At 41.5% G+C, this 22,699-nt stretch overlaps 1 protein-coding gene across 5 annotated transcripts; it reads right to left on the minus strand.

The window, feature by feature from the left end:
* Positions 1-3,551: 3,551 nt before the first annotated feature.
* Positions 3,552-22,699, minus strand: zbtb7a (zinc finger and BTB domain containing 7a). Of its 5 annotated transcripts, none has more exons than XM_077226476.1 (4): positions 22,456-22,699; positions 13,478-14,014; positions 12,535-13,394; positions 3,552-10,405 (listed from the first exon to the last, which is right to left on the minus strand). In XM_077226476.1, exons 1-4 carry the CDS (start codon positions 22,462-22,464, stop codon positions 9,958-9,960), a joined length of 1,854 nt encoding a protein of 617 aa, XP_077082591.1. In that variant the 5' UTR covers positions 22,465-22,699; the 3' UTR covers positions 3,552-9,957. The 5 variants fall into 5 exon arrangements, with proteins under 5 accessions (XP_077082591.1, XP_077082592.1, XP_077082594.1 ...); XM_077226477.1 differs by lacking the exon at positions 22,456-22,699 and adding an exon at positions 21,688-22,023; XM_077226479.1 differs by lacking the exon at positions 22,456-22,699 and adding an exon at positions 20,343-22,023.

The raw sequence follows: 22,699 nt of genomic DNA on the forward strand, positions 1-22,699 counted from the left end.
CAACACAGCTGGTGCTGCCATGCAGACAGTCATGCTACCTGACCTCTCCGACATTCTTTCTGTCACTGTCTTTCTCAGGAACTCACCTTCACCACCATTTGCCGTAAAACAAGATCTATGTTACGAGGGTGTACAGCGCAGCTTTGCAGTATCCTGTTTATTATTTAGAAAGTCTTTCAAAGGGCCTTTGGAAAGTCAGGGTTTTTGGATACACTCATCATTTCACCCAGGGCCAATTGTTAGCATTTCTAGCGAATGTTTGTCTCTGGTCATCGGACGACACGTGCGTGTTAAAGTGTTGTGTACATGGCTGCAGATGGCAAAAGAGATCTTTGTAGCTTCCATAAGGGATTATATGATTACATATAGGAGCGACTTTTTAATATTCCCCTCTTTTTGTCTGATTCTTTCATCCTTTTCTCCTCGTTCCCCTCCCCCCCTTTTTTGCAGATTAGAATTCATTAGCAATCAAAGAGCCTCCAGAGAGCTCCAGCTCTTAATTACCCACTCATTTGCATTTTTGCATATTAATGACTGCAGAGTTTTGGTGGGGATTTTTGCCGCAGTGGTTTAAAAGTACCTCGCTTCTCAGTCTCCAGGGACAGAGAGATGTCCAGAGGCGAGGCTTCGGGGCGGCGGGGCGCCCCTGAAAGCATTTTGTGTGTGGGACGGGGCTGGGGGGCACTGGCAATACGGGGAAGTGAGGTTCAGGGGTTAAAGGTCAAGGTCCCTAATTAACATATCAAAGGGGGGGTTGTATTGAGTGGCACCAAATTATTGACATATGGAATAGTTACCAACAAATCCGTACTTGAAAAGAGACTATAGTGATACAATTACCCTTTTTCATCATTTAAATAAGCAGTGTGGTGGGGTTATTTAAGTACCTGACGATCGATTTCAACCAATCCAAGTGTGATTTTAATGTAATTTGACTCATAGAAATAATAGGCTGTCAATGAGACCGATTAAGACATATTTTTCTCTCTGAAATATACCTCCTGGAGCTCATTGTTGGGAAATCTGCAGGGGTTTTATCTAGTCCTGTCATAGCGTGAAATCTCTCTCTCACTGACTCGCGCACACACACTGCAAGAAAAGAGAGAGAGATAATACAGAGAATGGGCCTGCAGATATCAAAAAAAAAAAAAAAACCTCAACGGGGTGCTTCAGGGTTTTCTTTGATCCCTGTGACCCTGTTTCCAAACTCAATCTGTTCGGACAGAAAAAACACCCCTGAGTGAGAAAAACAATGTAACCCCTTCGCCTGCTCTGTTCTGCTTAATTATTAATCACCCCTTAATTCTCTGTTTTCATCCTGTTTCTGTTGTGTCTGGGACATTTGGAGGAGGAGGACAATACCCATAGCCTCAAATAGAGAGGGCGAACATTTATTCACATATTTCACGTACGAAAGCCCTATTAATATCTGGGGGGAAAATATTTTAAGACTCGGGATTCATTCCCTCAATACTGAAGTCAATTTTTATCAATTGTTTTTAAGGGTCTTTTGAAATTGTTACATCACACTGATTTCTCTAATTTTATCACACAGGATGTTTTGAAGTGAGACAAACCAAGTAATACCACAAAACATCACATAAATCACAGCTAATACTTACTGATGTTTCTGTTGTTTTCCTGGCATAAATACACTTTTCCACACTTTGTTGAAGATGAAGTCTGAACTGGCTTTTGTTACATGGGATATTACAAAGGACAGAATTGTAAGTGAATTTGAAATGGTAAGTGACAAAGAAATACATATAAATTGATGATCAATTCAAAAGTAACAGGAAGAAAGAAAATGTTTGAGTCATTTCAGTTAGGCAAAAGATATTGAGAAACATCTAAAATATTTCTTAATAAATTACCAGTTTTCATTTTAGAAATTAGTGAATAGCACCAAGTGAATAGCTATTGAGTGACAAAATGTCCACTCAAACCAGTGTAGAGAAATTACTGAAAATATAATTCATCTTTAATTGTGGATGTTGTGATAAAAAAGTAACATGATTTCATCTTTAAGAATTGTAAAATTTTATCCCAAATATTATGACATGATGAGACATGGACATGCTGTAACAGGAATCACTCATAGCATAAGGCTAATAAAGGCCACAGTTCATAATAATCAACAAATAACTAACTATGGATGAAAATAAATATTATTTGAAGCAACCTTATAGTAAATGAAACTCATACACAAAGAACAATGCAGGTCGTTTGGATATAAACCCATCACATGTACTATGTTGAAGAGTTGTGTTACCGGAACAACAGTTAAGGTATAGTGACATCTTGTGGTGATGTAAGTAAGTGAATTAACTTCCTTTTTAGTGGCTTCACTGTGCGCGGTCCATTGACCTGAAAGTACAAACGAAATATGCAATGGCGAAAATGTAGGCCTAAGTCTTGTTGGATAAGCAACTTGATGTCACGTAAGTGCGTATTTTCAAGGAAAATACTACATTACAAGTATTACTGATAATCTAAAAGTCTCGGCATAAAATTATCGGGGTTTTTTTCACGAATTTATGTCGTCATACATCTGCCTTAATTGGCGCGAACTGACCGTTAATTAGCCTACAGTAGCGCTCACTAATTCCGTTTTTTAAGGATTTTTTTGTAAACATGCAGGCGCATTCAACTGACTGAAAGGTTAGAAATAATTAATAGCTTTCACACAAATCATGTTGGAGACAGTCTTGAACTGGTAACACATTGGCTTTATTTTGGCGCTTGCATATCTGGTCGATAATTAAGTGGTTATAACTGGATGACCAGCTACCATTTTCTAAAAACTAGCCTGACATCTTAAACTTGTTGGATTAGCTCATACGTTGCTGGATCAAGATGGTATACCAGGTAATGTCAACTGTGATCCAGCTACCATTACGTGGCTATGATTCGGCAGTAGCCACACTGTATTCAGTACAACAGCTCGTTTGGAAGTGTGACATATTTCTTTTGACAGTATTTTGAGTTCTATAAACAAGTTACCCAGTTCTGGTGAGAAACTATGCTCTGTGAAAAAAACATGTCTGGAAAATATCTTTCAATTGATGGAGGCTCATGTGAAAAGAAAGTTTTAACTCTAAACAAAACTGAAGTTTTCTGTTTATGCAATGCTGCAATCACACCGATAGGCGTCACTATTAAGATCAAGGCCACTGGTGCATATGTAAACATTATAATCTAGATTCTAGATAAAAGGAAAACGATACGTACAATTTAGTTTACTCTGAAAGTGCAAACACCTTACAAAAAAAAAAAAAAAAAACTTAAAGAAAAACTTCAACCTAAATTGGTCTCTGCGCCTTTTATGGCTGATCTGTTGGCTGGTTTGAGAGGGGGTTTGGGCACTTTTCAGCTGGCTAAACCCCATCTTGGGAGACCATCTTAAATCAGCAGGTTTTAAGAATTTTTTTCCCCCAGTGGGATTAAAACAGCTTTCTTTTCATTTCATTCATAAACATATTAATAGATACAGACATGCCTGTATTACACATTTGTAATTTTTTAAATTATAGCATACACAAAGACAGGGAGATCGTAAACATTCTGTTTTTAATAGAAATGTCTTATTTCTTAAACGTCAGACATTTTTGGATATATTTTGTAAAAATAAAACAAAAGAAAAAATAGAATAAAATGAAAAAGGAAAACAACATGGAATTGTTTGATTTAGACGATGTAGATTTAGTGGTCTCATATACAATACAAATTCTTTTCATCGCCAAAAGTGCAAATTCTCCCAAAATTCTCCTGTACATCTCAACAGCTTCAACACACACTGACAGACAATGGAAAGGAACAGGACTTGAATTAACAAAAAAAAAAAAGGGTTTCTGCTGTCCAAGCCTGAGACACTGTGAATTTTCTGCCGCCCCAAAGTCAACATAAGTGTTAAGTGCCCCCAAAGCATGAAAATGAATTATTGTTTTCTGTGCAGAGCATGATGAATTGCACATACAGATTTGATACAAGAAATGTGAAACTTACAAGAGATGTTAGCCTGGAATATAGTATAGGAGTCCCTTATAAACTCTTAAACTTTATGCAAAAACATTGTGGAAAATATATTTTACCATCTAACAACATAGAAGGAATGCAATTAAGAAATATCACATGTTGTCCATATGCAGGAAAGTTTATGTATAATATATAAATATAATGGTCCAAACCGGACTGCCTAGGACAGGGTGGATTGCAAGTTGAGTATTTGCAGCCTTTTAATGGACATTGTCGAGGATAATTACACCCCAACAATACCAATAATCTACATCTATTATCTTATAAATTCTGTATTTGTCTATGAAGCATCTTGCAGGACAATGGAAACCCAGGAAGAAATGTCCTTTAAGCAAATGCAAAGTCCTTTGTGATGAGTTGAGTTTATAGGTGCAAAACTGTTAAAAGAAAACATACAACAACTTGAACATATGCCATTCTTTGTTTTGTGTGCATCTCCAGAGATGTGTGTGTGGTACGGGGCGGCAGTTCAAATGGACTTCAACCCAAATATATCGCATATTCAAGTTTCTTTTCTTTTCATGTAGTTTTTGCATTTAAATAAATCATTACATCCACAATGAGATTTAAAAGAAAAAAACGCAAGATGGAAAAAAACAACAATAACAACAACAGTAATAATCAAAGGAGACAGCACACAATATTCTGGATGGCCTTTCGCAAAGTGCTTTTTTGTTACAATCACAGAACTGCTATCATCTTGATGGCTTTGTGAAGCCCAACACGCTCCTTTTCCCTGCACATTCTGGGTAGAGGAACAGAGAATCAAACTTTTAATAAAGTCATTTAAGACTTAAGAACCACCTCTTTTCCTTCTACCTGCATCTGTTCGTTCTAACAACTATTAAGAGAAAGTTATGGAATGCATCCTTGACTTGTTGAAGACCTCAGATTTGATGTCTCTATCCCAAAATTCCCTGCTGTCTTGGCCTTATTCCAATAATACCACCAGACAATACACCGTTCTAGAATATTAGGACATGTCCAAAAAAAATGAAAAAAATCTGACTTTTTGCCATTGTTTTTCTACACTAGAAAAGAACGTACAGTTATTAGGCAAAACAAAAATGAGGGTGTTGTGGTCACATGGGTAGTTGGCTTTTCGATATCATCTTCAAAACTCATAATATATATATTCGGTTGGTGTACTCTCAGTACAATAAAGCTTTGATTACACAGAAGGCAAAATTTGAGCTTAAACCAAACAAAATGGACTGCTGTATTTATTTAACCTGAGAAGCATAGACAATGGCCCATAATCCCCAAACCCCCCACCTCCCACCACAACCTCTGACATCTGCACTCCAGAACATCTCCTTGATCAGTAAAACATAACCAGCTGAGGCAGTCAAAGACGTAGATGGCTATAAATTCCTTAGGTACACAGAATGGCACAGCAATACCTGACAAGGCTCTCCAAAGCCCTCTTATAAGACACAGTTCCCTTGCCCGACCTGCACAAATATGCTACCCACCCTCCCCAATCTGTGCAAACTAGAACCCACCGCCCATGAGCCGCTCCTTGTGCAACGCGCCCTCTCCTCTGGGCATCAAACAGCAGTGGATCAGGTGAGAACAACTGTTCAAATCAAGCCATACATTATGTCATCCTCAGCTAGTTGTGCTTTGACCCAGCCAGAACATCTAAAATTGTAATACGATTATCCTCCATGATTATTACGATTATCACTGTCATTGGAATCTTTGAAAAATTCTTTTCTGACATCATGTCCAATAAATTAAACCGATAAAGACACAAAATAGATAAAGATTTGGACATTACAGGGTACTTCTAAAGTAATTGAAATGCGTGTTGTTTTTTTAGACACTTTCTCACTGTAGTGTCTGTTAGTGGAGTCACGATTGGGGCAGAAGCAATAAACAGCGCTAAATGGAAGTAAAGATGACAGAATCTCCTCACTGCATTCAACTTTTTTCCCAGGAGACAATTTTAATTCGTATTTACAAGTTAAGGTGTATTAGACAATCTCTGGACAAACAACCTAATGTCCACAATAAAACATTGATGTCCACCGGCAAGAATTCAAGAATCATTTAGGAAGCTGGAATGGAAGCCATCTTTTAAAGAATCCTCCCAATCTTCTTTTAAGTTAAGGCACATTCTGCAATCCTTCTCCACTTGTCAAGCTTCAATACACTGCCCCTGACTCCTTTAGGACCCTCTGAACAAGGCTTACGCCCCCCTCTAGATCAAGCCAATGAGTCTGTGTGAACTCACAAAGACCTCTAATAACTCCACCAAACTGCTTCGCAGACACAGATGCTTAGGGTTTGATCCTGTTAACCATTGGAAATAAGCCATTCCATGAATACTGTGTCTTTCCTCAAGCTGCTTATTTCTGTTGGAGTTGCTTTGGACTCTTGACCTACAGTCATCTAGGAAATGTTTTTGTTTACACATCTTTATGTAAGATTCACCTCTTTTAATGGCCAAGAATCGTTTTAAGAATTGTCATCCTAGTCTTTCCCTACTTTGGTATACAAAGAGTTAATTGCAGATGCAAGCATAGGGAAGTGGAGATTAAACAGACTCTGTCTCCACAGAAACTCAAAGGCCTTGCCTTTTGCCGGTTCCCCAGTCCTCCTCCAAGGACAAGGACATGAGTGACTTTTAGTGCAAAAACTCTTTTTCTCAGACAAAGCACCATTTCCAGTGCTATCAGGCTTTGTATCTCCCTTCCCCTCCCTCCCTCCCAGCCTAACCATCCATTTAACCCTAAATCCCACAAACACAACTAACATCATCTTCGCTAGAAATACAAACAAGCCGCAACACATTTTACAAAAACAAAACAAAAAGAAAGCATAGCAAGTTTTAAATTCTCACACTCAATAATCACAGGAAAAAATAGACAGAAAGTGAACTCAAGTAGGCCTTTTCCACAACAATTCCACTCCAACTTCTGCAACGAGGGAGGATAGATTGGGTGGTGGCATAGGTACAAAAAATATCCCAAAATCAAATCTAAAAGCTACTGTGAACTTCATATTGGAGGATCACAAGCAATGAGAGAACCAGTTGATAAGAGATGGTCTAGGTCAATGTGTTGCCACACAAACCCTTACAGGCATGTGATGTATTAACTGGGTGTTTTGGGGTGTGAAAACACAAGCTCACACACTGGAATTTCCAGAAGGATTAATTCTGCCATGGCATCCAGTCACACAAAAACGTACTTCGTAACTTACAGTAGTGTGATGCTTAGGGTGTGGCCTTCAACAACAAATTTAAAGTGAACACGACACATGACCAGCGTAATTTATCATATTGCAATGCATTGACAAACTAAACGGTTTAAATGGAGTATGTAGTTATAGATCGTCATAAATCCCTGCAGATGCTGCCACATCTTTACACTCCTCTGTATTAAGACAAAATAGAGAACTTTTTCATTAACTTCAAGTGCAATTAATCTTTATATATATATCCTTTATTATCCTGTTACTCTTTTCTGTTAACGTCATATCAATCTCAAATTTCAACAAAATCACCCTGTCCTTTCTCTTGAGTGACTGTGCACTTTTTTGGCAGCTTGGTGTCAAGACTTAAAAGCAACACATACGTACAAGCCAAAATAATAATAATTACAATTATAATAATAAAAAAAAAGCCAAGTATCCCCACTTGGATGGGCCTTTTTATTTTTAGCACATTTGCGCTTTTGTTTGAAAGTACCCGTTTCTTTTGACTAAAAAGTGCCCTTCTCAGTAACAAAGTGCATTCAAATCTTGCTTCTTTCTTATTAAGGTGCAAAAGGCAGATAAACATGGTACAGCACTGCAGAAGGAATGATGCCACAAAATTATATCCTCTAATTCACACCGGAACAAAACTGTGCATCCACGGCTGTAACCACAGCCATTGTATACAATGAGATCCACTTGAAAGATACAGCAAGGATCACAAACTGATTTTAGGATGCATGCTCCTGGAAAGTTTCTTTCAAATCTGCCACTTCATCATCTATAAAAGGCTCTGTCTTAGTCAAGTCTTGCCCTCATACATGCCTTATTTAAACGAGAGGCCTAACGAAACCAAATAACCCACTCTGCTGGATTTTGGGGGGAGCCCGTCTCAACGTGCCCACAAAGTGCCTGCTCCAGGCCCCTCTCAATGAGTCATCCTGCTCTGATGTGGCCATAGGACGGTGCTGCACCCGCTCTCACCAACGCAAGCAAGCACATATTACTTTAAAATAAAGGTCTCAGTTTTAGGACACTTTCTCTCAAAACTTCGGCCAATCACTTGCATTGTGAAAAAGTCTTAATTGCTCAAATTTTTTAACTATATACATTGCATTAATTGATGTTCACGTTTCAAATTATAAAAACTGGACCCTCTTTCTTACTCGGCTACAGCTGTGCTCTTATTTGGACTTGGACATTAATGTATTGCTCACCTTATCGCTCAGGTTGTTTCAGGGTTTTTTCTGTGGTCCCTTGGGCAAAGAAATTGAATAAGCACTTTGTATCTCCCTAACCCAAACTGCCTCCTTTAATAGGTATTTCTCTATCTCTGTTGGATATCTTTAATAAAGCTGTGCAAATGCATAAAAAGGTGCTTGAATCTCTCCTTCTGTCACTGAAACAAACAAACAAAAGATTCCCTGCTTTAGTTGTCCACTAGCCATTTGCATAACAGTGGTGCCCTCACTCAATCGTTTGCGTACAGTTTCACTCTCCTGCAGAAAGACTCAAAATGAAGCACGTTTATCACAATTCATACTTTGGGCAGAAACGTCTGGGTTCCATTAGTGCAGCTAAGGAAAAAAAATTGGGTTTCTCAATTATAATGCTCTAAAACATCAAACAGCATATTCCCCCCTGCAAACTTAACGCAGTGAGAAACCTGGAGTGAAGCTTAAGAAAGATGTAACCCTATCTATCTGCAATATACCTCTTGTAAAGGGTCTCATAAGATTACAACCTAATATATACACACACGTATACAAATGTAAAGTGTCAAGTACCCAAAATAGTCAACTCAAAGGTCAAAAAGAAATCAAATGACAAAATATTAAGACAATCCCAAAAATAAGAAAGAATATAATGCAAGTAAGACTGCCAAAAAGGAAAAGCAGGCCTGTGAGAGGTAAGATTTAACATGATTGTGCCCAGTGGCAATCAGATGAAGGTAGTGCTTTAGAAACACAGGACCTCATCCCTTGTCTTACCCTCTCCCTGCCAGAAACAAATTAATGAGATCTCCCCATGTTTATTCAAATTCAAAAAGGTAACCTGTTAAACCATGAAAAGATAACCTATTAAAAAAAATATTTTATAGAGAAAGTAACACTTTAAATCAAACCCCTGTCCGATTCTTTCTGGAACATTTAGAAAAAAGGTGCTGCATCAGAATATTGCATATATTGCAATCTTAGACAATATAATGTTTTATAGTGTATGTACATGTTGCTCATTGCATTAGAAAAAGAGATCTATTGGTTGCCTTGATCACATCTTGGAGCATTCATAGCTAACCTGTTGAAGCAGCAGCCAGCCCGGTGTTTGACACCTTACTTTTTAAGACACGGCCCTGTTGATGCAACCCAGAGATGAGGAACTTGTTTAAACTGCATAGTAGCTTTTACTCGTACTCACATGGCTATGCCATTATGTTACAAAAACCCCAACAAAAAGACCCAGAAAGATGGTGACAGCATGGGTGAGTGATTTGAAGTGCTCTTGGCTCTTCCAACAGACTAGTAACTTGGTGGTTAAGTCTCTATGCGGAATGCAGAAGCTAAAAAAAAAAGAAAGAAAAAGAAACCAAAAGATTAGATTTGTGACACCCTGATTTGTTTTTTGTTTTTTTAGAGGACCATGTAGTTTAAAGTTTCTTAATTTTTGTTTCATTCTTCCTCTCATTTTTGAGTAAAGCCCTCTCTGACAAAGATAGATTCACGTAGTCGCAGAGTCCCTTTGTTCCGAGGTCAAATCTTCACTACCTTCCCCATCGGCAACCGGGCTGTGCGTGTGACTACCGTGATTTTCCTCCATGACTGATGTTCCTGTGCCCCTGTCCGGATGTCGTCGACCTCTATCGATGTCTGCGTCTGGGCCATGAAGTTCCAAAGAACCATCTAGGAGCTCAGAATCTCGTATGCGTGGCTTGCGACCTCGACGGGAAGGGATGCCATTGCAGCCGTCCTTCTTGAGATGACGGTGGAGGTGGTCTGAGCGCACAAAGGTTTTAAAACAGCTGGAGCACTGGTAGGGGCGCAAGCCTGTATGCACACGCATGTGATTCTTCAGGTCGTAGTTGTGGGCAAAGGCGGCGCCACACTGAGTACACAGGTAAGGCTTCTCTCCTGTATGCTTACGCATGTGAACCTTTAGCTTGTCCTGCCTGGAAAAGACCAAACAAAAACTTCAAATGAGCCACTACCCATGGGTTTGTGTGAATTAAGCAAATTAACAATGACAGACTCAATAGCAATTTAAGGTTAGAAAATTAATAAAACAATACCATGATATACAATACACTTTAATGCCTTTAATGTCCTTAAAATGCCCACTCCCACATGACTTCATGTCCCAGAAATAACATTGATGATATTGGGGTAGTCACTAACTACAACTTGATGACAAGACAGAAGTATCTTTAGCCACATAGATCATTAGAAAAGGCAAATAGGCACACATATATTACAAACTACATAAAAGCAAACATCTAAGGTGGTAAATATATAAATCTCTTTGTTCTTGCAAATCAAAGACAACATATATCCTCAAAAAGAGTCTAACCTCCTTATTTTCACTTTCAAGAGTAAAGTCAAGTTTATTTATCATTCTTCTGTGCTGAAGGCACCCAAGGTCATATGAGGAAAAGAGCCATAAAGCTCACAGCTTTATCTCCGTAATTTTAGGCCAATGAGGCACTGAAGGGCTCAATGTTCAGTTCAGAGACATAGTGGGCCCTGAGTTTCCCAAAAGAGCCATTTCAAAATGGTGAATGTGTTAAAGAGCACAATTCCTTGTTTTACAAGCAAAATCTGAAATCTTCAAAGAAAGCTGAGTGGGGCCAAAAACAATGTTAGACTGAAAAGGTGTTCTGGGTTGAGAAACAGGTTTGGAAGAATGTGGTTTAACCTTTAATGCCTTTCCTCAAGTGTACTCCAACCATGTAAAAGCACAATAAAAACTAGATAAAATATATTATTTTTGGATAGTTTTATATTTTTAATAATATTAATCAAAGCAAAACTTTTTCACCTTGGTCATCTCTTAAGCATTTCTGACTTTTGACACCCCACCCGAAGCAAACTGGTTCGAATGGCTAAAGAGTATGTTCTTTTCAACAAGAGACAGCAAACTGTCAAAGTATATCGTTTTGCACCAATAAGGAAGCTATACTGTGGTGTCAAATACAAAGCCTTCTGTTGTAAGACTCTGCTCTCAGCTTACCCCTCTCTGTCCCTTCCCCTAAGCTTGTGACCAGGGCAGAGTACAGCTAAACAAACTAGAGTGGTTGACCCGTCCAGAACATTGGAGGCTTACCGAACACACAAATGCGCTCACGCTCTTCCATGGACAGACACACACCCGAGTATGTAAACACAGACATGTGCACACACTGATGCCTGCTTGTGTATTTAGAAGTTAATGCATCTGGAGATTCTCTCACTCACAATTTCTCACCTTTCCTTCACTTTTCGCATACATTCTCCATAATGTGGGTAATATATACATACATGCTTGTGAGGAAACACGTTCACACACATACACACAGTTTAACAGAGTGGGGCACAGACCGATTAATTATTTAGAAGTTAGGATTGATTTATTGCAGTGTGAGTGAAGTGCACTCTTAACCCTGATAAAACAGGATTAAGATTACAGTACCCCTTCCCAATAGGTGGAGTATTTAGGTGGCAAACTTAGATCCATCCCTACGCAAATAGGGTACTGGATATTTTTGGTGCAGTGTCTATTTCCAATGTTTGTCTTCTGATTAATTCATTAAGATGATGGTTTCATGGAAGAGGTGATGCCCTTAAGTGCAGGGTAAGCCATGCTAGCAGCTTTCTAAGTGAGATTCAGTCTTGGAGCACACTATATTTTTCATCAGCCATTTGTCTGGAAGAGGGGCTGAATATGCCAGGGGCAATAATCAACATAACACCCAGGGTCACAAGTTCAGCTGACTCACTGGCGTAGATAGACCGTGCTGTAATCCCTTTCAATATCGGCATGGAGAGTTTTATAACAGCCTCATCCCTGATAACAGTAGACCAGGTTGTGCTACCACAACCCATTTTTATTGGACCCCCTTGTTAAAATTCTAGGACTTTGTCATGCAACCTTTCTGTCAACATAAAACACAACTTTATGGCTGACTGTGTTAGTTTACTGAATACCTTACCATTTAAACTTGATAGCACACAATATGCTGAAGTGTATGTACAAATACAAACCAAGCTCAATTTTTCCATTAGTTAAAAAACGAAACTGACAAAAATATCAAAAATGTCATACCTGGTAAATCGCACTTTGCAGATGGTGCATTCATAGGGCTTTTCTCCTGTGTGTGTACGAATGTGGCGTGGAAGCTTGCCTGCACCTTGGATGACCTTGGAACAGATGGGGCACTTCTGGAAGGCTTTAGAGCGCATCTTCCTTTCACCGCTGTTACCCCCTCCAGTCGCTTGGTTTCCACCTCCATTGCCCCTCACTGACCACAGTGGTAGCAGACTTGGAGACATGGAGGGAGTGGTGGCCTCCTCATGCGTTGCACTATTAAAGTACTTCAAGTAAAATTCCACGTCTTGCTCTTCGCCCTCAGGCCCATCCTCCTCACCCCCACCACCTGTCATGGCCTGTTCCCTTTTCTGCTCCAAGGAGTCCATCATCTGTTGTAGCAAAGCACTAGCAGGGCCTCGTTCATGCTCCCGCTCACCTGTCACCTCCACCTCCACCTCCCTCTCTGATTTAAGCTCTGCCTGATGGAGGTAGTAATGTCCATTCTGAGTGGGAGCATAAAAGGGTATCAGAGCCTCTGCACCTTTCCCTCGAGCCAAAGCTGAAGCTACATCCTGGCACTCCTCATCCACGTTATCATCTTCAGGGTCACGAGGCGGCTGTGATAGGGCCTGGGCCAGTGGGGAGTAGTAGTCAGCAAGGCCGATGGGCGTTCCATTGCTGTCAGCGCCATTGCGTTGGCTAAAGTGCAGGTGTGCAGGAAGGTCCCTGAGCTCTGGCGTGCTGCAGCTGCTACCCCAATGCGCCCCCCTCTGGAAGAACTCCAAGTACTCACGGGCACGCAGCCGGATGCCCTGCTCTTTTCCATTCTTTCCTCGCTCCACTTCTTCCTCTTCTTCATCTTGCTCACTGCCCGCCTGCAAAAAGAAATGGAACTACATCATCATACTGCTCCAAAACATTAATCAGTCGAGTTGAAAAAAAAACACAGGTCACCCACCGGCGGGGAGAGCACTTTGGTGTCCAGCAGGTGTGTGCAGACATCTTGGACGGGTGAGATCTCCAGCACACGGGCAGCGCTTAGGATGTCAACCACACTGTTGCGGCTGACTGTGAGTGTGGCTGTGTATGCAAAGTCCAAGAGGGCGGCCAGCGCCTCAGGCCGCACAAAGTCCAGCGCATAGACTTTCTGGCGGTCAGCAGCCAGGCCAGAGGTGAAAAGCTTATGGAAGTAGGTACTGCAGGAGGCCAACACGGAGCGGTGGGCAGGGAATTCTCTCTCTTGGGCAACTAGCAGTACATCACACAGCAGCCCACTTAGCCGTTGCCGGTTGAGACTGCCCAGCAGGTCAGCACTGTGCTCGGGGAATGGGATGCCCACTGGTCCTTCCTCTACCTCGCCTGCACCCCCACAGGCCCTCCCCTCACGTCTTCCCCGCCCACCTGCTCCCGACGACATTTTCCACCAGCCTGCCGCCGAGCCGCCAATCGCAGCCGCCACCCGTCCGTCCGTCCTGCCGTCTGTCCGTCTGCCTGTCTGTGAATGTTGAGGAACAGTAAAAGTTAATCATAAAGTGACTGCCTTAATTTAGTAATAACAACAATTGTTTTAATATTTGCCAACGTATTTTACATAAAACTACAACTGAGTGGTGAAAGTATTTTCAAACACTCAAAATCATTTTCATCAATGACCTGAAAAGATTACTGAAAACAAAATAGTTTTGGAAGTTCAAGCTGAACAACTCATGCCATAGCTTAAGACACTTACACTGTGTTTGGACCATATTTATGCTGTTCCTTCTCTCTGCGCTCTATTAACATCCAGGGTAGGATTTCCAAGCCTTGTATGCAAATGAAGCAGAGAGGATAATAGATAGTGGCCAAATGGTCACTACTATACAAAAGACCACTGGTCAAGAATATCCAATCCACAAATGGAAGCCTCAAGATATAAAAGGATTTTGTGTCAACAAACCATGACTGTAAATACACAATGTGCTTGTTGAAAGACTTCTTTTAGAAGTCCAGGGAGAATTGGTGCAGTTTTTTAAAATGAGAATGTATCGCGTATGATAATGAAAAAATTAAATAACTTATAGTTCAGTTCCCCTTCTCAGTTTCTTTTTCACTATTAAAAACATTTGCCTAACCTTATTTATATGCCGTGTAATTATGGTGCAAAAATGTAGCTCAAAAGTAGTCTTTATAGGCATCAAATAATCTACCGGTTATGTACAACATCTCTTATGATGTTGTCAATAAGCTACTGTTTGATTTCAATTTGTGGCAGTTGAGAACTTCCCATGTCTTGAAATGCATTCTAAAGAGCCTTCTAGTTTACAGCAATCAGTTCAGGGTGTTAACTGAATTCAAATGTAGCAGCATGTCAGAGGGTGGCAAGCCTGCTGTCATTATGGCAGTGGGAAAAGAGAATCTGTACCGTGCCGCTTTGCTGGGGGAGTGTATATGGCATATAGTATAGGCCTGGGCACCATGTGCACTGAATTGCGTGTCAGTTGGTTTCTGGGGAAGGGGGTGGGGGCAGGGGTTTGCCAGCTAAAGGCTTGAGTGGAAAAAAACCCACTAGAGGAGGAAGAGTAGGAGGACACACGCAGGGCTGCAAGGGAACAGTATTAAATAGGGAGGTTGTCAATCCGGTCTGAGCCGGTTACCCCACCCTGCACTGTGTGCCAGGTTTCAGGAAAGGCCTGTCCCCTTGATCACGTGTGGGGGGAGATTAAAATGATTGACCGCAGTACAGGCGAGGGTAGAGGGAGGGGGGCTCTGAAAGGCAACCTTCCTTGATTTGTCCATTGGAAAACACACGCTCACACGTGAAAGCCAAACAGCCTAACTACCCCCCGCCCCTCCATCTGCCAAAGTGACCCAGCAGGGGGTGAGGCCACTGAGGATTATACCCAATAAGAGCAATGCATTCAAATGACATTCCTTCAGATCAAGCCCCTTGGTATGTATGCAAGACCTGCTCAACCTGGCTGCTTGCTCTCTCACACGCTCTCACAAAACTGCCTTCCTCCACACCTAGAGATCTGGCACAAAGTCAGGTCACTATTGGTGTAGTGGTAGTGGGAAGGTAAAACTCAGCATCAAATCCAACCCCCACTACTTGTCTTACTTGCGTTATTACTGTGCGTGACATTCAGGCTCACCTTATGTGCACCGTTTGTACACGCCATATGACTCTAGCACAAACAGTGAAGAAGTTCAGTGTCAAAATATGATGAAATTGGCATAATCTAGGGCACATATGCACTACACATTTCTATATAGCACACTTCAGTGAAGCCATTCCAATAATAGTCCCCCACTGGACCATGTCTTGACTTGTTAAAGTTTGATGGCAATGCCCATAAGCCAATGGTTTAAGCCATTTTCTCACTGTCTCTCCCTTTACTTTTTAGCAAAATGATGGGCATCTGTAGGGGAATCTTTGATACAACTCCTACCCACTTGACTAACTGGTGCATTCTATCTCATTGTTTTATTGCAGTTAATTTGAATAAGTCAAGGTAGAGGACAGGCTGGAGGTTGGGTTTGACAATAAGTGTTTCCAAGTATGGCACAGGTTCCACATGAATTGAGGTAAATTGTCAATTTAAAAATAGTGCTTATCTAAAAGGTATAGTTCAGCCAAAAATTAAAATTCGTCATCATTTACCCATACCTTATGTCGTTCCATACTAACTTTTCAACTGTTTTGGCCCACACCATGAATTTCAATACGGTGTGATGTTTTGTATCCAATTGACATTCATTTTAAAGACGAGAAAAAAAAAGTCTTTGTGTCTAAGGTATTGTGTCCCACAGAAAAAAATCCTACAGGTTTGGAACATTTTGAGGTGAATAAATGACAGAATGTTTCAATTCTGGTCTCCTTAAACACTAAAATAAACAATTTCAAATCAGACAAATTGAACTCAATTCACGAGGTACCTGTGCCATACCTGGAAAAACCCTTCAAATCAGAAAAAAAACCTGAATTTCAGAGAAATATGGCAAGAGCTGTTCTGCTGACATAAGGGAGTACTTAGAAGGGAGACTCAAAAGTCATCTATCTGTACTTCAGCTTGTGAGTGATACAATAAACTAGTTGAGCAGCATCCATGTCCCTGAATAAACCCAGGGCAAAGCTGAAAGAAAGAGGAAACAGTGCAAACAAACCTGATCCTGACACCTTCTCAGGGCTCCCAACATTCTTAATCACTTATTCATGGATATGGGTGACAGGGGCCATGCAACGGCCCCAACGTCTCATTTCCAGACCTCTTCTGCCGGCCGCACGCACAGGCCTAAACTACTTTGCAAGTCAAACCACAAGTTACTGCGAAAACTCATCCCAACTCAGCCCCCACCCTCCCCTAACAGCCCCTCCCAGCCGCTTTCAAAAATAGATTTCAGAGACTGTCAAACTGTCTTAACGAGTATCTGCATCATTTTTATACTGGGCAAGTGTAAACAAAACCAGATTAGAAATTCTTAGTTACCTTTAGATAGACTTTAAAAGTACATCGTAGTTGCACTTTTTGTATCATACTCAATATAACTGGTGAGCAGAAATAGTTTCGTATTATGTAACCAGTTGGAATTAACACCACCAACACAGTAAAATCTTTTTACAAGAACCAGGTAACTACCGTCAATCAAATTGAGTCATGGTTATTTAATGTGTTTGGTGATTAAGTTCTTAGAATGCAGCTGCTGCTCTCCTCAACTAACTCTAAAACAAAGCTAATCCAGCGAAGGACAGCAAACGGCAAATCTACTTTCTCATTATATGAACCGAAAACTGACACCTCAGAATGAAACATCTTAGGCAAGCACATGCCACGCATTCCAGGAAAACACGTTGACATATGACATGAACCAAAACAAGCAGTAGGGTTTCACAAAACACTTCAGTCTCTTTCTATTAACTTTCTCTCTTCATCAATATAGCCCCACACCTTTAAATGTGTATTTGCTGAGAGCTTGGGAATCCTTAGAAAATGATCAGTTAATTAGGATTAATGACAAAAATGTGAGTTATGTACACAGGGCATCCCTGCGACATGAATGTATACTCAGTATGTATGTGGAAGCAAATGGGTGAGTGTGTGAGATTAGCTCCTCCTGCCTCGTAAGGGAGGGAAGGGGAGTCACTAGACTAGGTTGACAGGGTTCAAGGTCAAGGCAGAGAGGATATTACCAGATAATCGTAAACAGTATGGTGAGGGGCTGACTTGTTCCAAGAAGAACAGGATTTTGAGCAAGGCCCTGCAAATGAGTCACTCCTGCCAGCGTTGGTTAGGGAAGCATGATTGGTCGCAAAAAGAGCAAGGAGGAAGTGGCCGAACAACTGATAAAACTAGTGCTGTAGTGCTGGGTCGTTTCACTGGAGATATGTCAGTAGGCTGCCAAAAATCCAGACTTGTATGCATAATGCCCCCCAAAAGGTACTGGGTGAGACTGCTTGAAGCACGTGCACACAAACTTTTGAGCTAGTGCAACTCTCGATTTTACTTCGCTTTAGTCGCTGGAAACCTTCAGACACTAAATTACCTCCCTCTTTTCAAAACCTATCATGAGATCAATAAAAGTTTTGGTGCGAACAAAGAACAACTATGTTCTTTTTATTATGTGAAATTAAAGGTCTTAGTTGTAGATGTATATCAAATAGAAGGAGAGCACACAGCAAAAGGTAGAGCAGATATGGCAAGAAACCCAACTTTGAATGCAACAACGTGCCTACGATCTTTCTAGACCAGCAGCAGCTTTGTTAGAAGATGAAGCCCATGTGTGAAAATGCCACGACGCCCCCTCATAGTTTGACCAAACTTTTCCAGGCCTAACTCCCTGCATTTGTCTCTGAGCTTCCCACAACTCCTGAGTCTTTTGGGCAATCTGTGGCCGGGCCAGGAAACAAGGAAACAGCATGCAAACCAACACGTGAAACAGAAACTAAATTGACTAATGGCGGCAGCACTACTCCAACCCTTCCAGTGCCCTTGCGCTGAGGCCACAGCTTGTGTCTCAAGCTCTCTGCTGCTGCGGCAGCCTGGCCGGTTGAGCGGAAGAAGACTTCCTGCGTGACTCTGGTGATGGTGTAACAGAACCCGCTCTGTTATCAGATGACCAGCTCTCCCAGACACTGCACTGCACACTCCACCACCAGTCTACCACAGCTTCCACTTCCCTCTTCTGCCTCTGCTGAGAAGGCAAACAAAAAAAGACAACCCAACCAGGATTTCTTTTTCAGCGCTACATCACAGCATATCTCTGAACAATACCACTAAGGTAAGTATGTCAAGGACTCCTCCATCTGCTGGAGGTCGAGCTCCACAATAGAGAATGGGGGCGAGGGCATAAACTTACAGCAATTGGATTCAACTTTACTGTCAAGAAAACCAAGAAGGCCTCACTCATTGTGTCGACAGACTCTCAGCAGATAAGGACAAGTGGAAGAAGGCACTTTAAAGAGCGCAATGAGAGAATAATGAGATGAGCTCTCTGATTACCGATAGTAATGCTAGCTTGCCTCAGCCCATCTCCCAGCATCAGGCTTTAATTCGATCACTTCAAAAATGCTTTACAAATGTACACTGTCCCCAAAACGTAATAAAACTAAACCTTATCCAGAAAGCCGATTCAAAGTGTCTTCAAAATGAAGGATTACTTCAGCATGAACTATACTTTTAGGTCAAACAGTAGTTGCTGGTAACTTCTACCGCTTTTCAGCCCTCAGTCCTGCACTGCTCAAGGACACAAAACCAGATGCTTTATGTCCTCACAACAGACCACGATTTCACTTAACTTTTCTAGAGGATTATGTAAGTAAAACTAGTCAAATGTTTCATAAAAGCAAGTGCATAAAAACTTAACCTATTCACATTCGATGAGTGTCTAGCAATTTAAACTTTAAAATTCACACAAAAGCAAACAAAACTAATATTTAGTCAGTTATATAAAAAAAATGAACTTCCACATATATTAAAAGACATACTGAAATGAACACTGCAACACATTAAGTTAAATCAAAAAAGAAAGACTGTTTGATGTTCTGTTGCATGAAGTTAACACATGCTCACACATGCTGTCATAAATGCTGACCTGAAACGACCCTGTCAGGTAATTTAACTATATGCAGTGATAACTGGATTATGGTGGGTATGAATCTCTCTGCCTCTTAAACAAGCAAAAGACAATAAAGAACGGCCTCACCCCTGTTAGACAAGGAGCCTTGTCTGTGCATTATTCAGGCACTGGGCGTCATCTGTGAATAAAAATACCCCTTGTGTCCTCCCTGTACCCGCACTAGTGAAAACGAGTTGAGCAAGTATGGGATGGAAATGATCTGCATACATCTTTGAATAAAAAAAGAGCGAAAGAGACTGTAGCTTCCTGCAACGCCTTTGAGTCCAGAATAAACACGCAGTCTACTGAATGGACAAGTCATGAGACCCTGCTAAAGACCCTTACCAAGGTAGTGGATGTTGATGTGCATTATAGCACAGTTATAAAAAGAATAAGGGGGCAGAGAAGCCTATAAGGGATCTGCCAAGAGGAGAGGAAAAACTTTCCAAGGTTCTTAGAGATCTTATTGAGCAGGATGTCTTGATGTGAATTTAAGTTTATTTAAAATAGTTTCACAATCCACCAGGGATGCCATTGTCAAACCCACAGACATCAACCATTTGTGACCAAAACGTAAATAAAACCAATTTGCATCTGCTAGAAAATATTTTCTTTATTAAATTACAATTTGTAAACATCAGATAAAACAAATAAGAATCAAAACAAAGACAGTTCAGTCAGAAAGTAGTTGGAAAGTGAAACTTGATGCACAGAATATTACCAAGTCATACCTTAACACAGAAGGCCTCCGTTTTTCATCTCTATGCCATCTGCAAGTGGGTCAAGCGCTCTAAACTTAATCAAGCCAAGTCCCTCTCTTTCCCCTTTTAAGATTCCATTATTTCTCTTCTAGCTTGCCTTTCCCGTCTCAGACACCAGAGAGAGTGAGAGTGCATTTGGAGCTCTTACCGGCCGGCAGGAATTGCTTCCCTGTGGGTCAGCTCCGTCTCCCTCTGCCTGCCTGCCTGCCTCTGTGCCTGGGCAGGGCTCTGCTCTGGAGAAACTGCAGACAGGAAACTTCCGAGTGGCCCTAGTCACACAGGCAAGCCCTTGCCTGATCCCACACAGTCAGACACCTACTAACTCCCCCACTCTATTTTCAGCCCACTGCTCTGGCTTCACTTCCCCCTATGTGATTGGCTTGCCTGCTTCTCAATCACCACACCTCCCCAATAGGATAGGCTACTGGCTGTTCCCTTTCCTGTGTGGCCAAAGGCAAGGCACTCTGGGAAGCACAGTCCTTAAGTATGACTTCACCTGCTTCTAGGCCAGTGCTACGAACTACAAGTCCCAAACAGTCTGCTCTTGCCACCCCCACATCTCAGAGATTGCTTCAACGTAAGCATTCAGAGCTGAATTATACACTATCGTGTGTTGCTAGCAGGATACCAGGTATTAAAAGTACAGACAAGCCAACAAGCAGTGCCAAGCTCTGTACGTATAAAAAAAGACAAAGGGATCCAGACACAACTCAGTGGAACTTCAAAACAATAAACTGATATTGTCACACTACACCATCCAAAATATTTAGTATTCACAGCCAGTGGAGACTTTTTAAAACCTAAAATATTCTATCACAGCTATAATCAGGGCAAACCGAATTCAAGGCTGAAAGATAAATTCCAAAGGTGCATGCGCAAGTTATCAGAATTTGTTTATGAATGAATGACCAGGAGGATAAAAAAAATTGGACCCTAGAGCGTAACACCGTACCTTGTCCTATGGAATTATTTTTGGATCCTTCCTACAACCTTCTCTGCTTGTCTAACCTCCGACAAACACACCCCTTAAGTGCTGCCTCTAACAACAACAACAAAAAAGTTAACAACTGTGAGAATAGAAAAAAAGTTTATTAAAGCAACACCAGTGAACTGAAGGTGTACTAAAGCAGTTATTTTGAAGACCAAAGAAAAAGGATAATTCCTCACTGACACAGGAGCCCCCTCCTACCCCCCACACACATACTCTCTCTCCTCTCGGTCCCCCTCCCTCATTCCTTCCTCCTCAGCCTTGCACTCTTCGGTCGATAGGCCCTGGGCAGACGACACAGGGACAAGCAGGGGGAAACAAGCTCACCTGTGATGGCCGTGGCGGTGCTTGTTATGGGTTAGCTCTTCCCTCCTCTGTGGAGCTCTCTCTCTCTCTTAGCTGTCCCTGCTGTTTAAAGCTCTGTATGCGCTAACCAAGCACCAGCAGATCAACTCAATTCCCTTCCTGGTTTCTGGAGGGCAAAAAGGTCCCTCCCTTTCTCTCTCTCTCGCTCTCCCTCTCTCTTAAAGAAACAGCATTCCCCCATGCTGCTCTCTGCTACTCTCTGGGGAATACAGTAAAAGGCTGTTATCATGCCATAGTGGCCACCATCACTCATGACATTAACACAACGGTAGAGTTCACAAGGATGTCACTGGTAAAACCGGCCTGTATTTGTACAATGTTGTTTGCTGGGGTGTTGCACATGTACTTTGGATGAGTGTGCGCGCCAAAATAATGAGAGTTAACCGTCCTTTTTTCTCCCCTGTGTGTGAATGCAGTCGCACCCACCCATCCCGTTGCCTGAGGTCATAGAGTCCCACCCCAGAACAAGCCATGGCACATTCCAGGACACTCAGGGTCTGCCAGCAGTTCCCCCCCGCAACACATATACACACACCCTCCACGGTTTCAAACTAATACAGCTCAGAGTGTACCTACTCTCAAGGGGTCGTCGGATAGAAGTGACACTTCTCTGCTACACCTTTTTGACACCTCTTATCCCATTATATTTAACAACCGAACTTTTCAATTTAAACAGTAATTAAAAAAAGTAATCAAACACCTCAACGCGTACTGAGATTCCATACTTACCAAAATCATGCTGAGAGAAGCGATAAGTGCAGTCGACCAGCGGGACAGACATGGACTATCCTCCACCACTTAAGAGACTCGTTCGCTGGTTTACCTGCTGCTGGAGTGAGTTATTCAAAAACAGGAGGAGTAGCATATGACCTCTCTGAGAGTGACTGTACAATTGAGGACTCTCCCGTAAAACAGGGAGTGGACGCAGAAGAGTGTAATTGTGTATGACAGCGAGTTGCTTAAATGCTCGAGT

The sequence above is a fragment of the Siphateles boraxobius genome, unplaced genomic scaffold, assembly GCF_051911475.1.
Source record: "Siphateles boraxobius isolate OS27281-9 unplaced genomic scaffold, OSU_SipBor_1 13, whole genome shotgun sequence".
NCBI classification, from domain to species: Eukaryota; Metazoa; Chordata; class Actinopteri; order Cypriniformes; family Leuciscidae; genus Siphateles; species Siphateles boraxobius.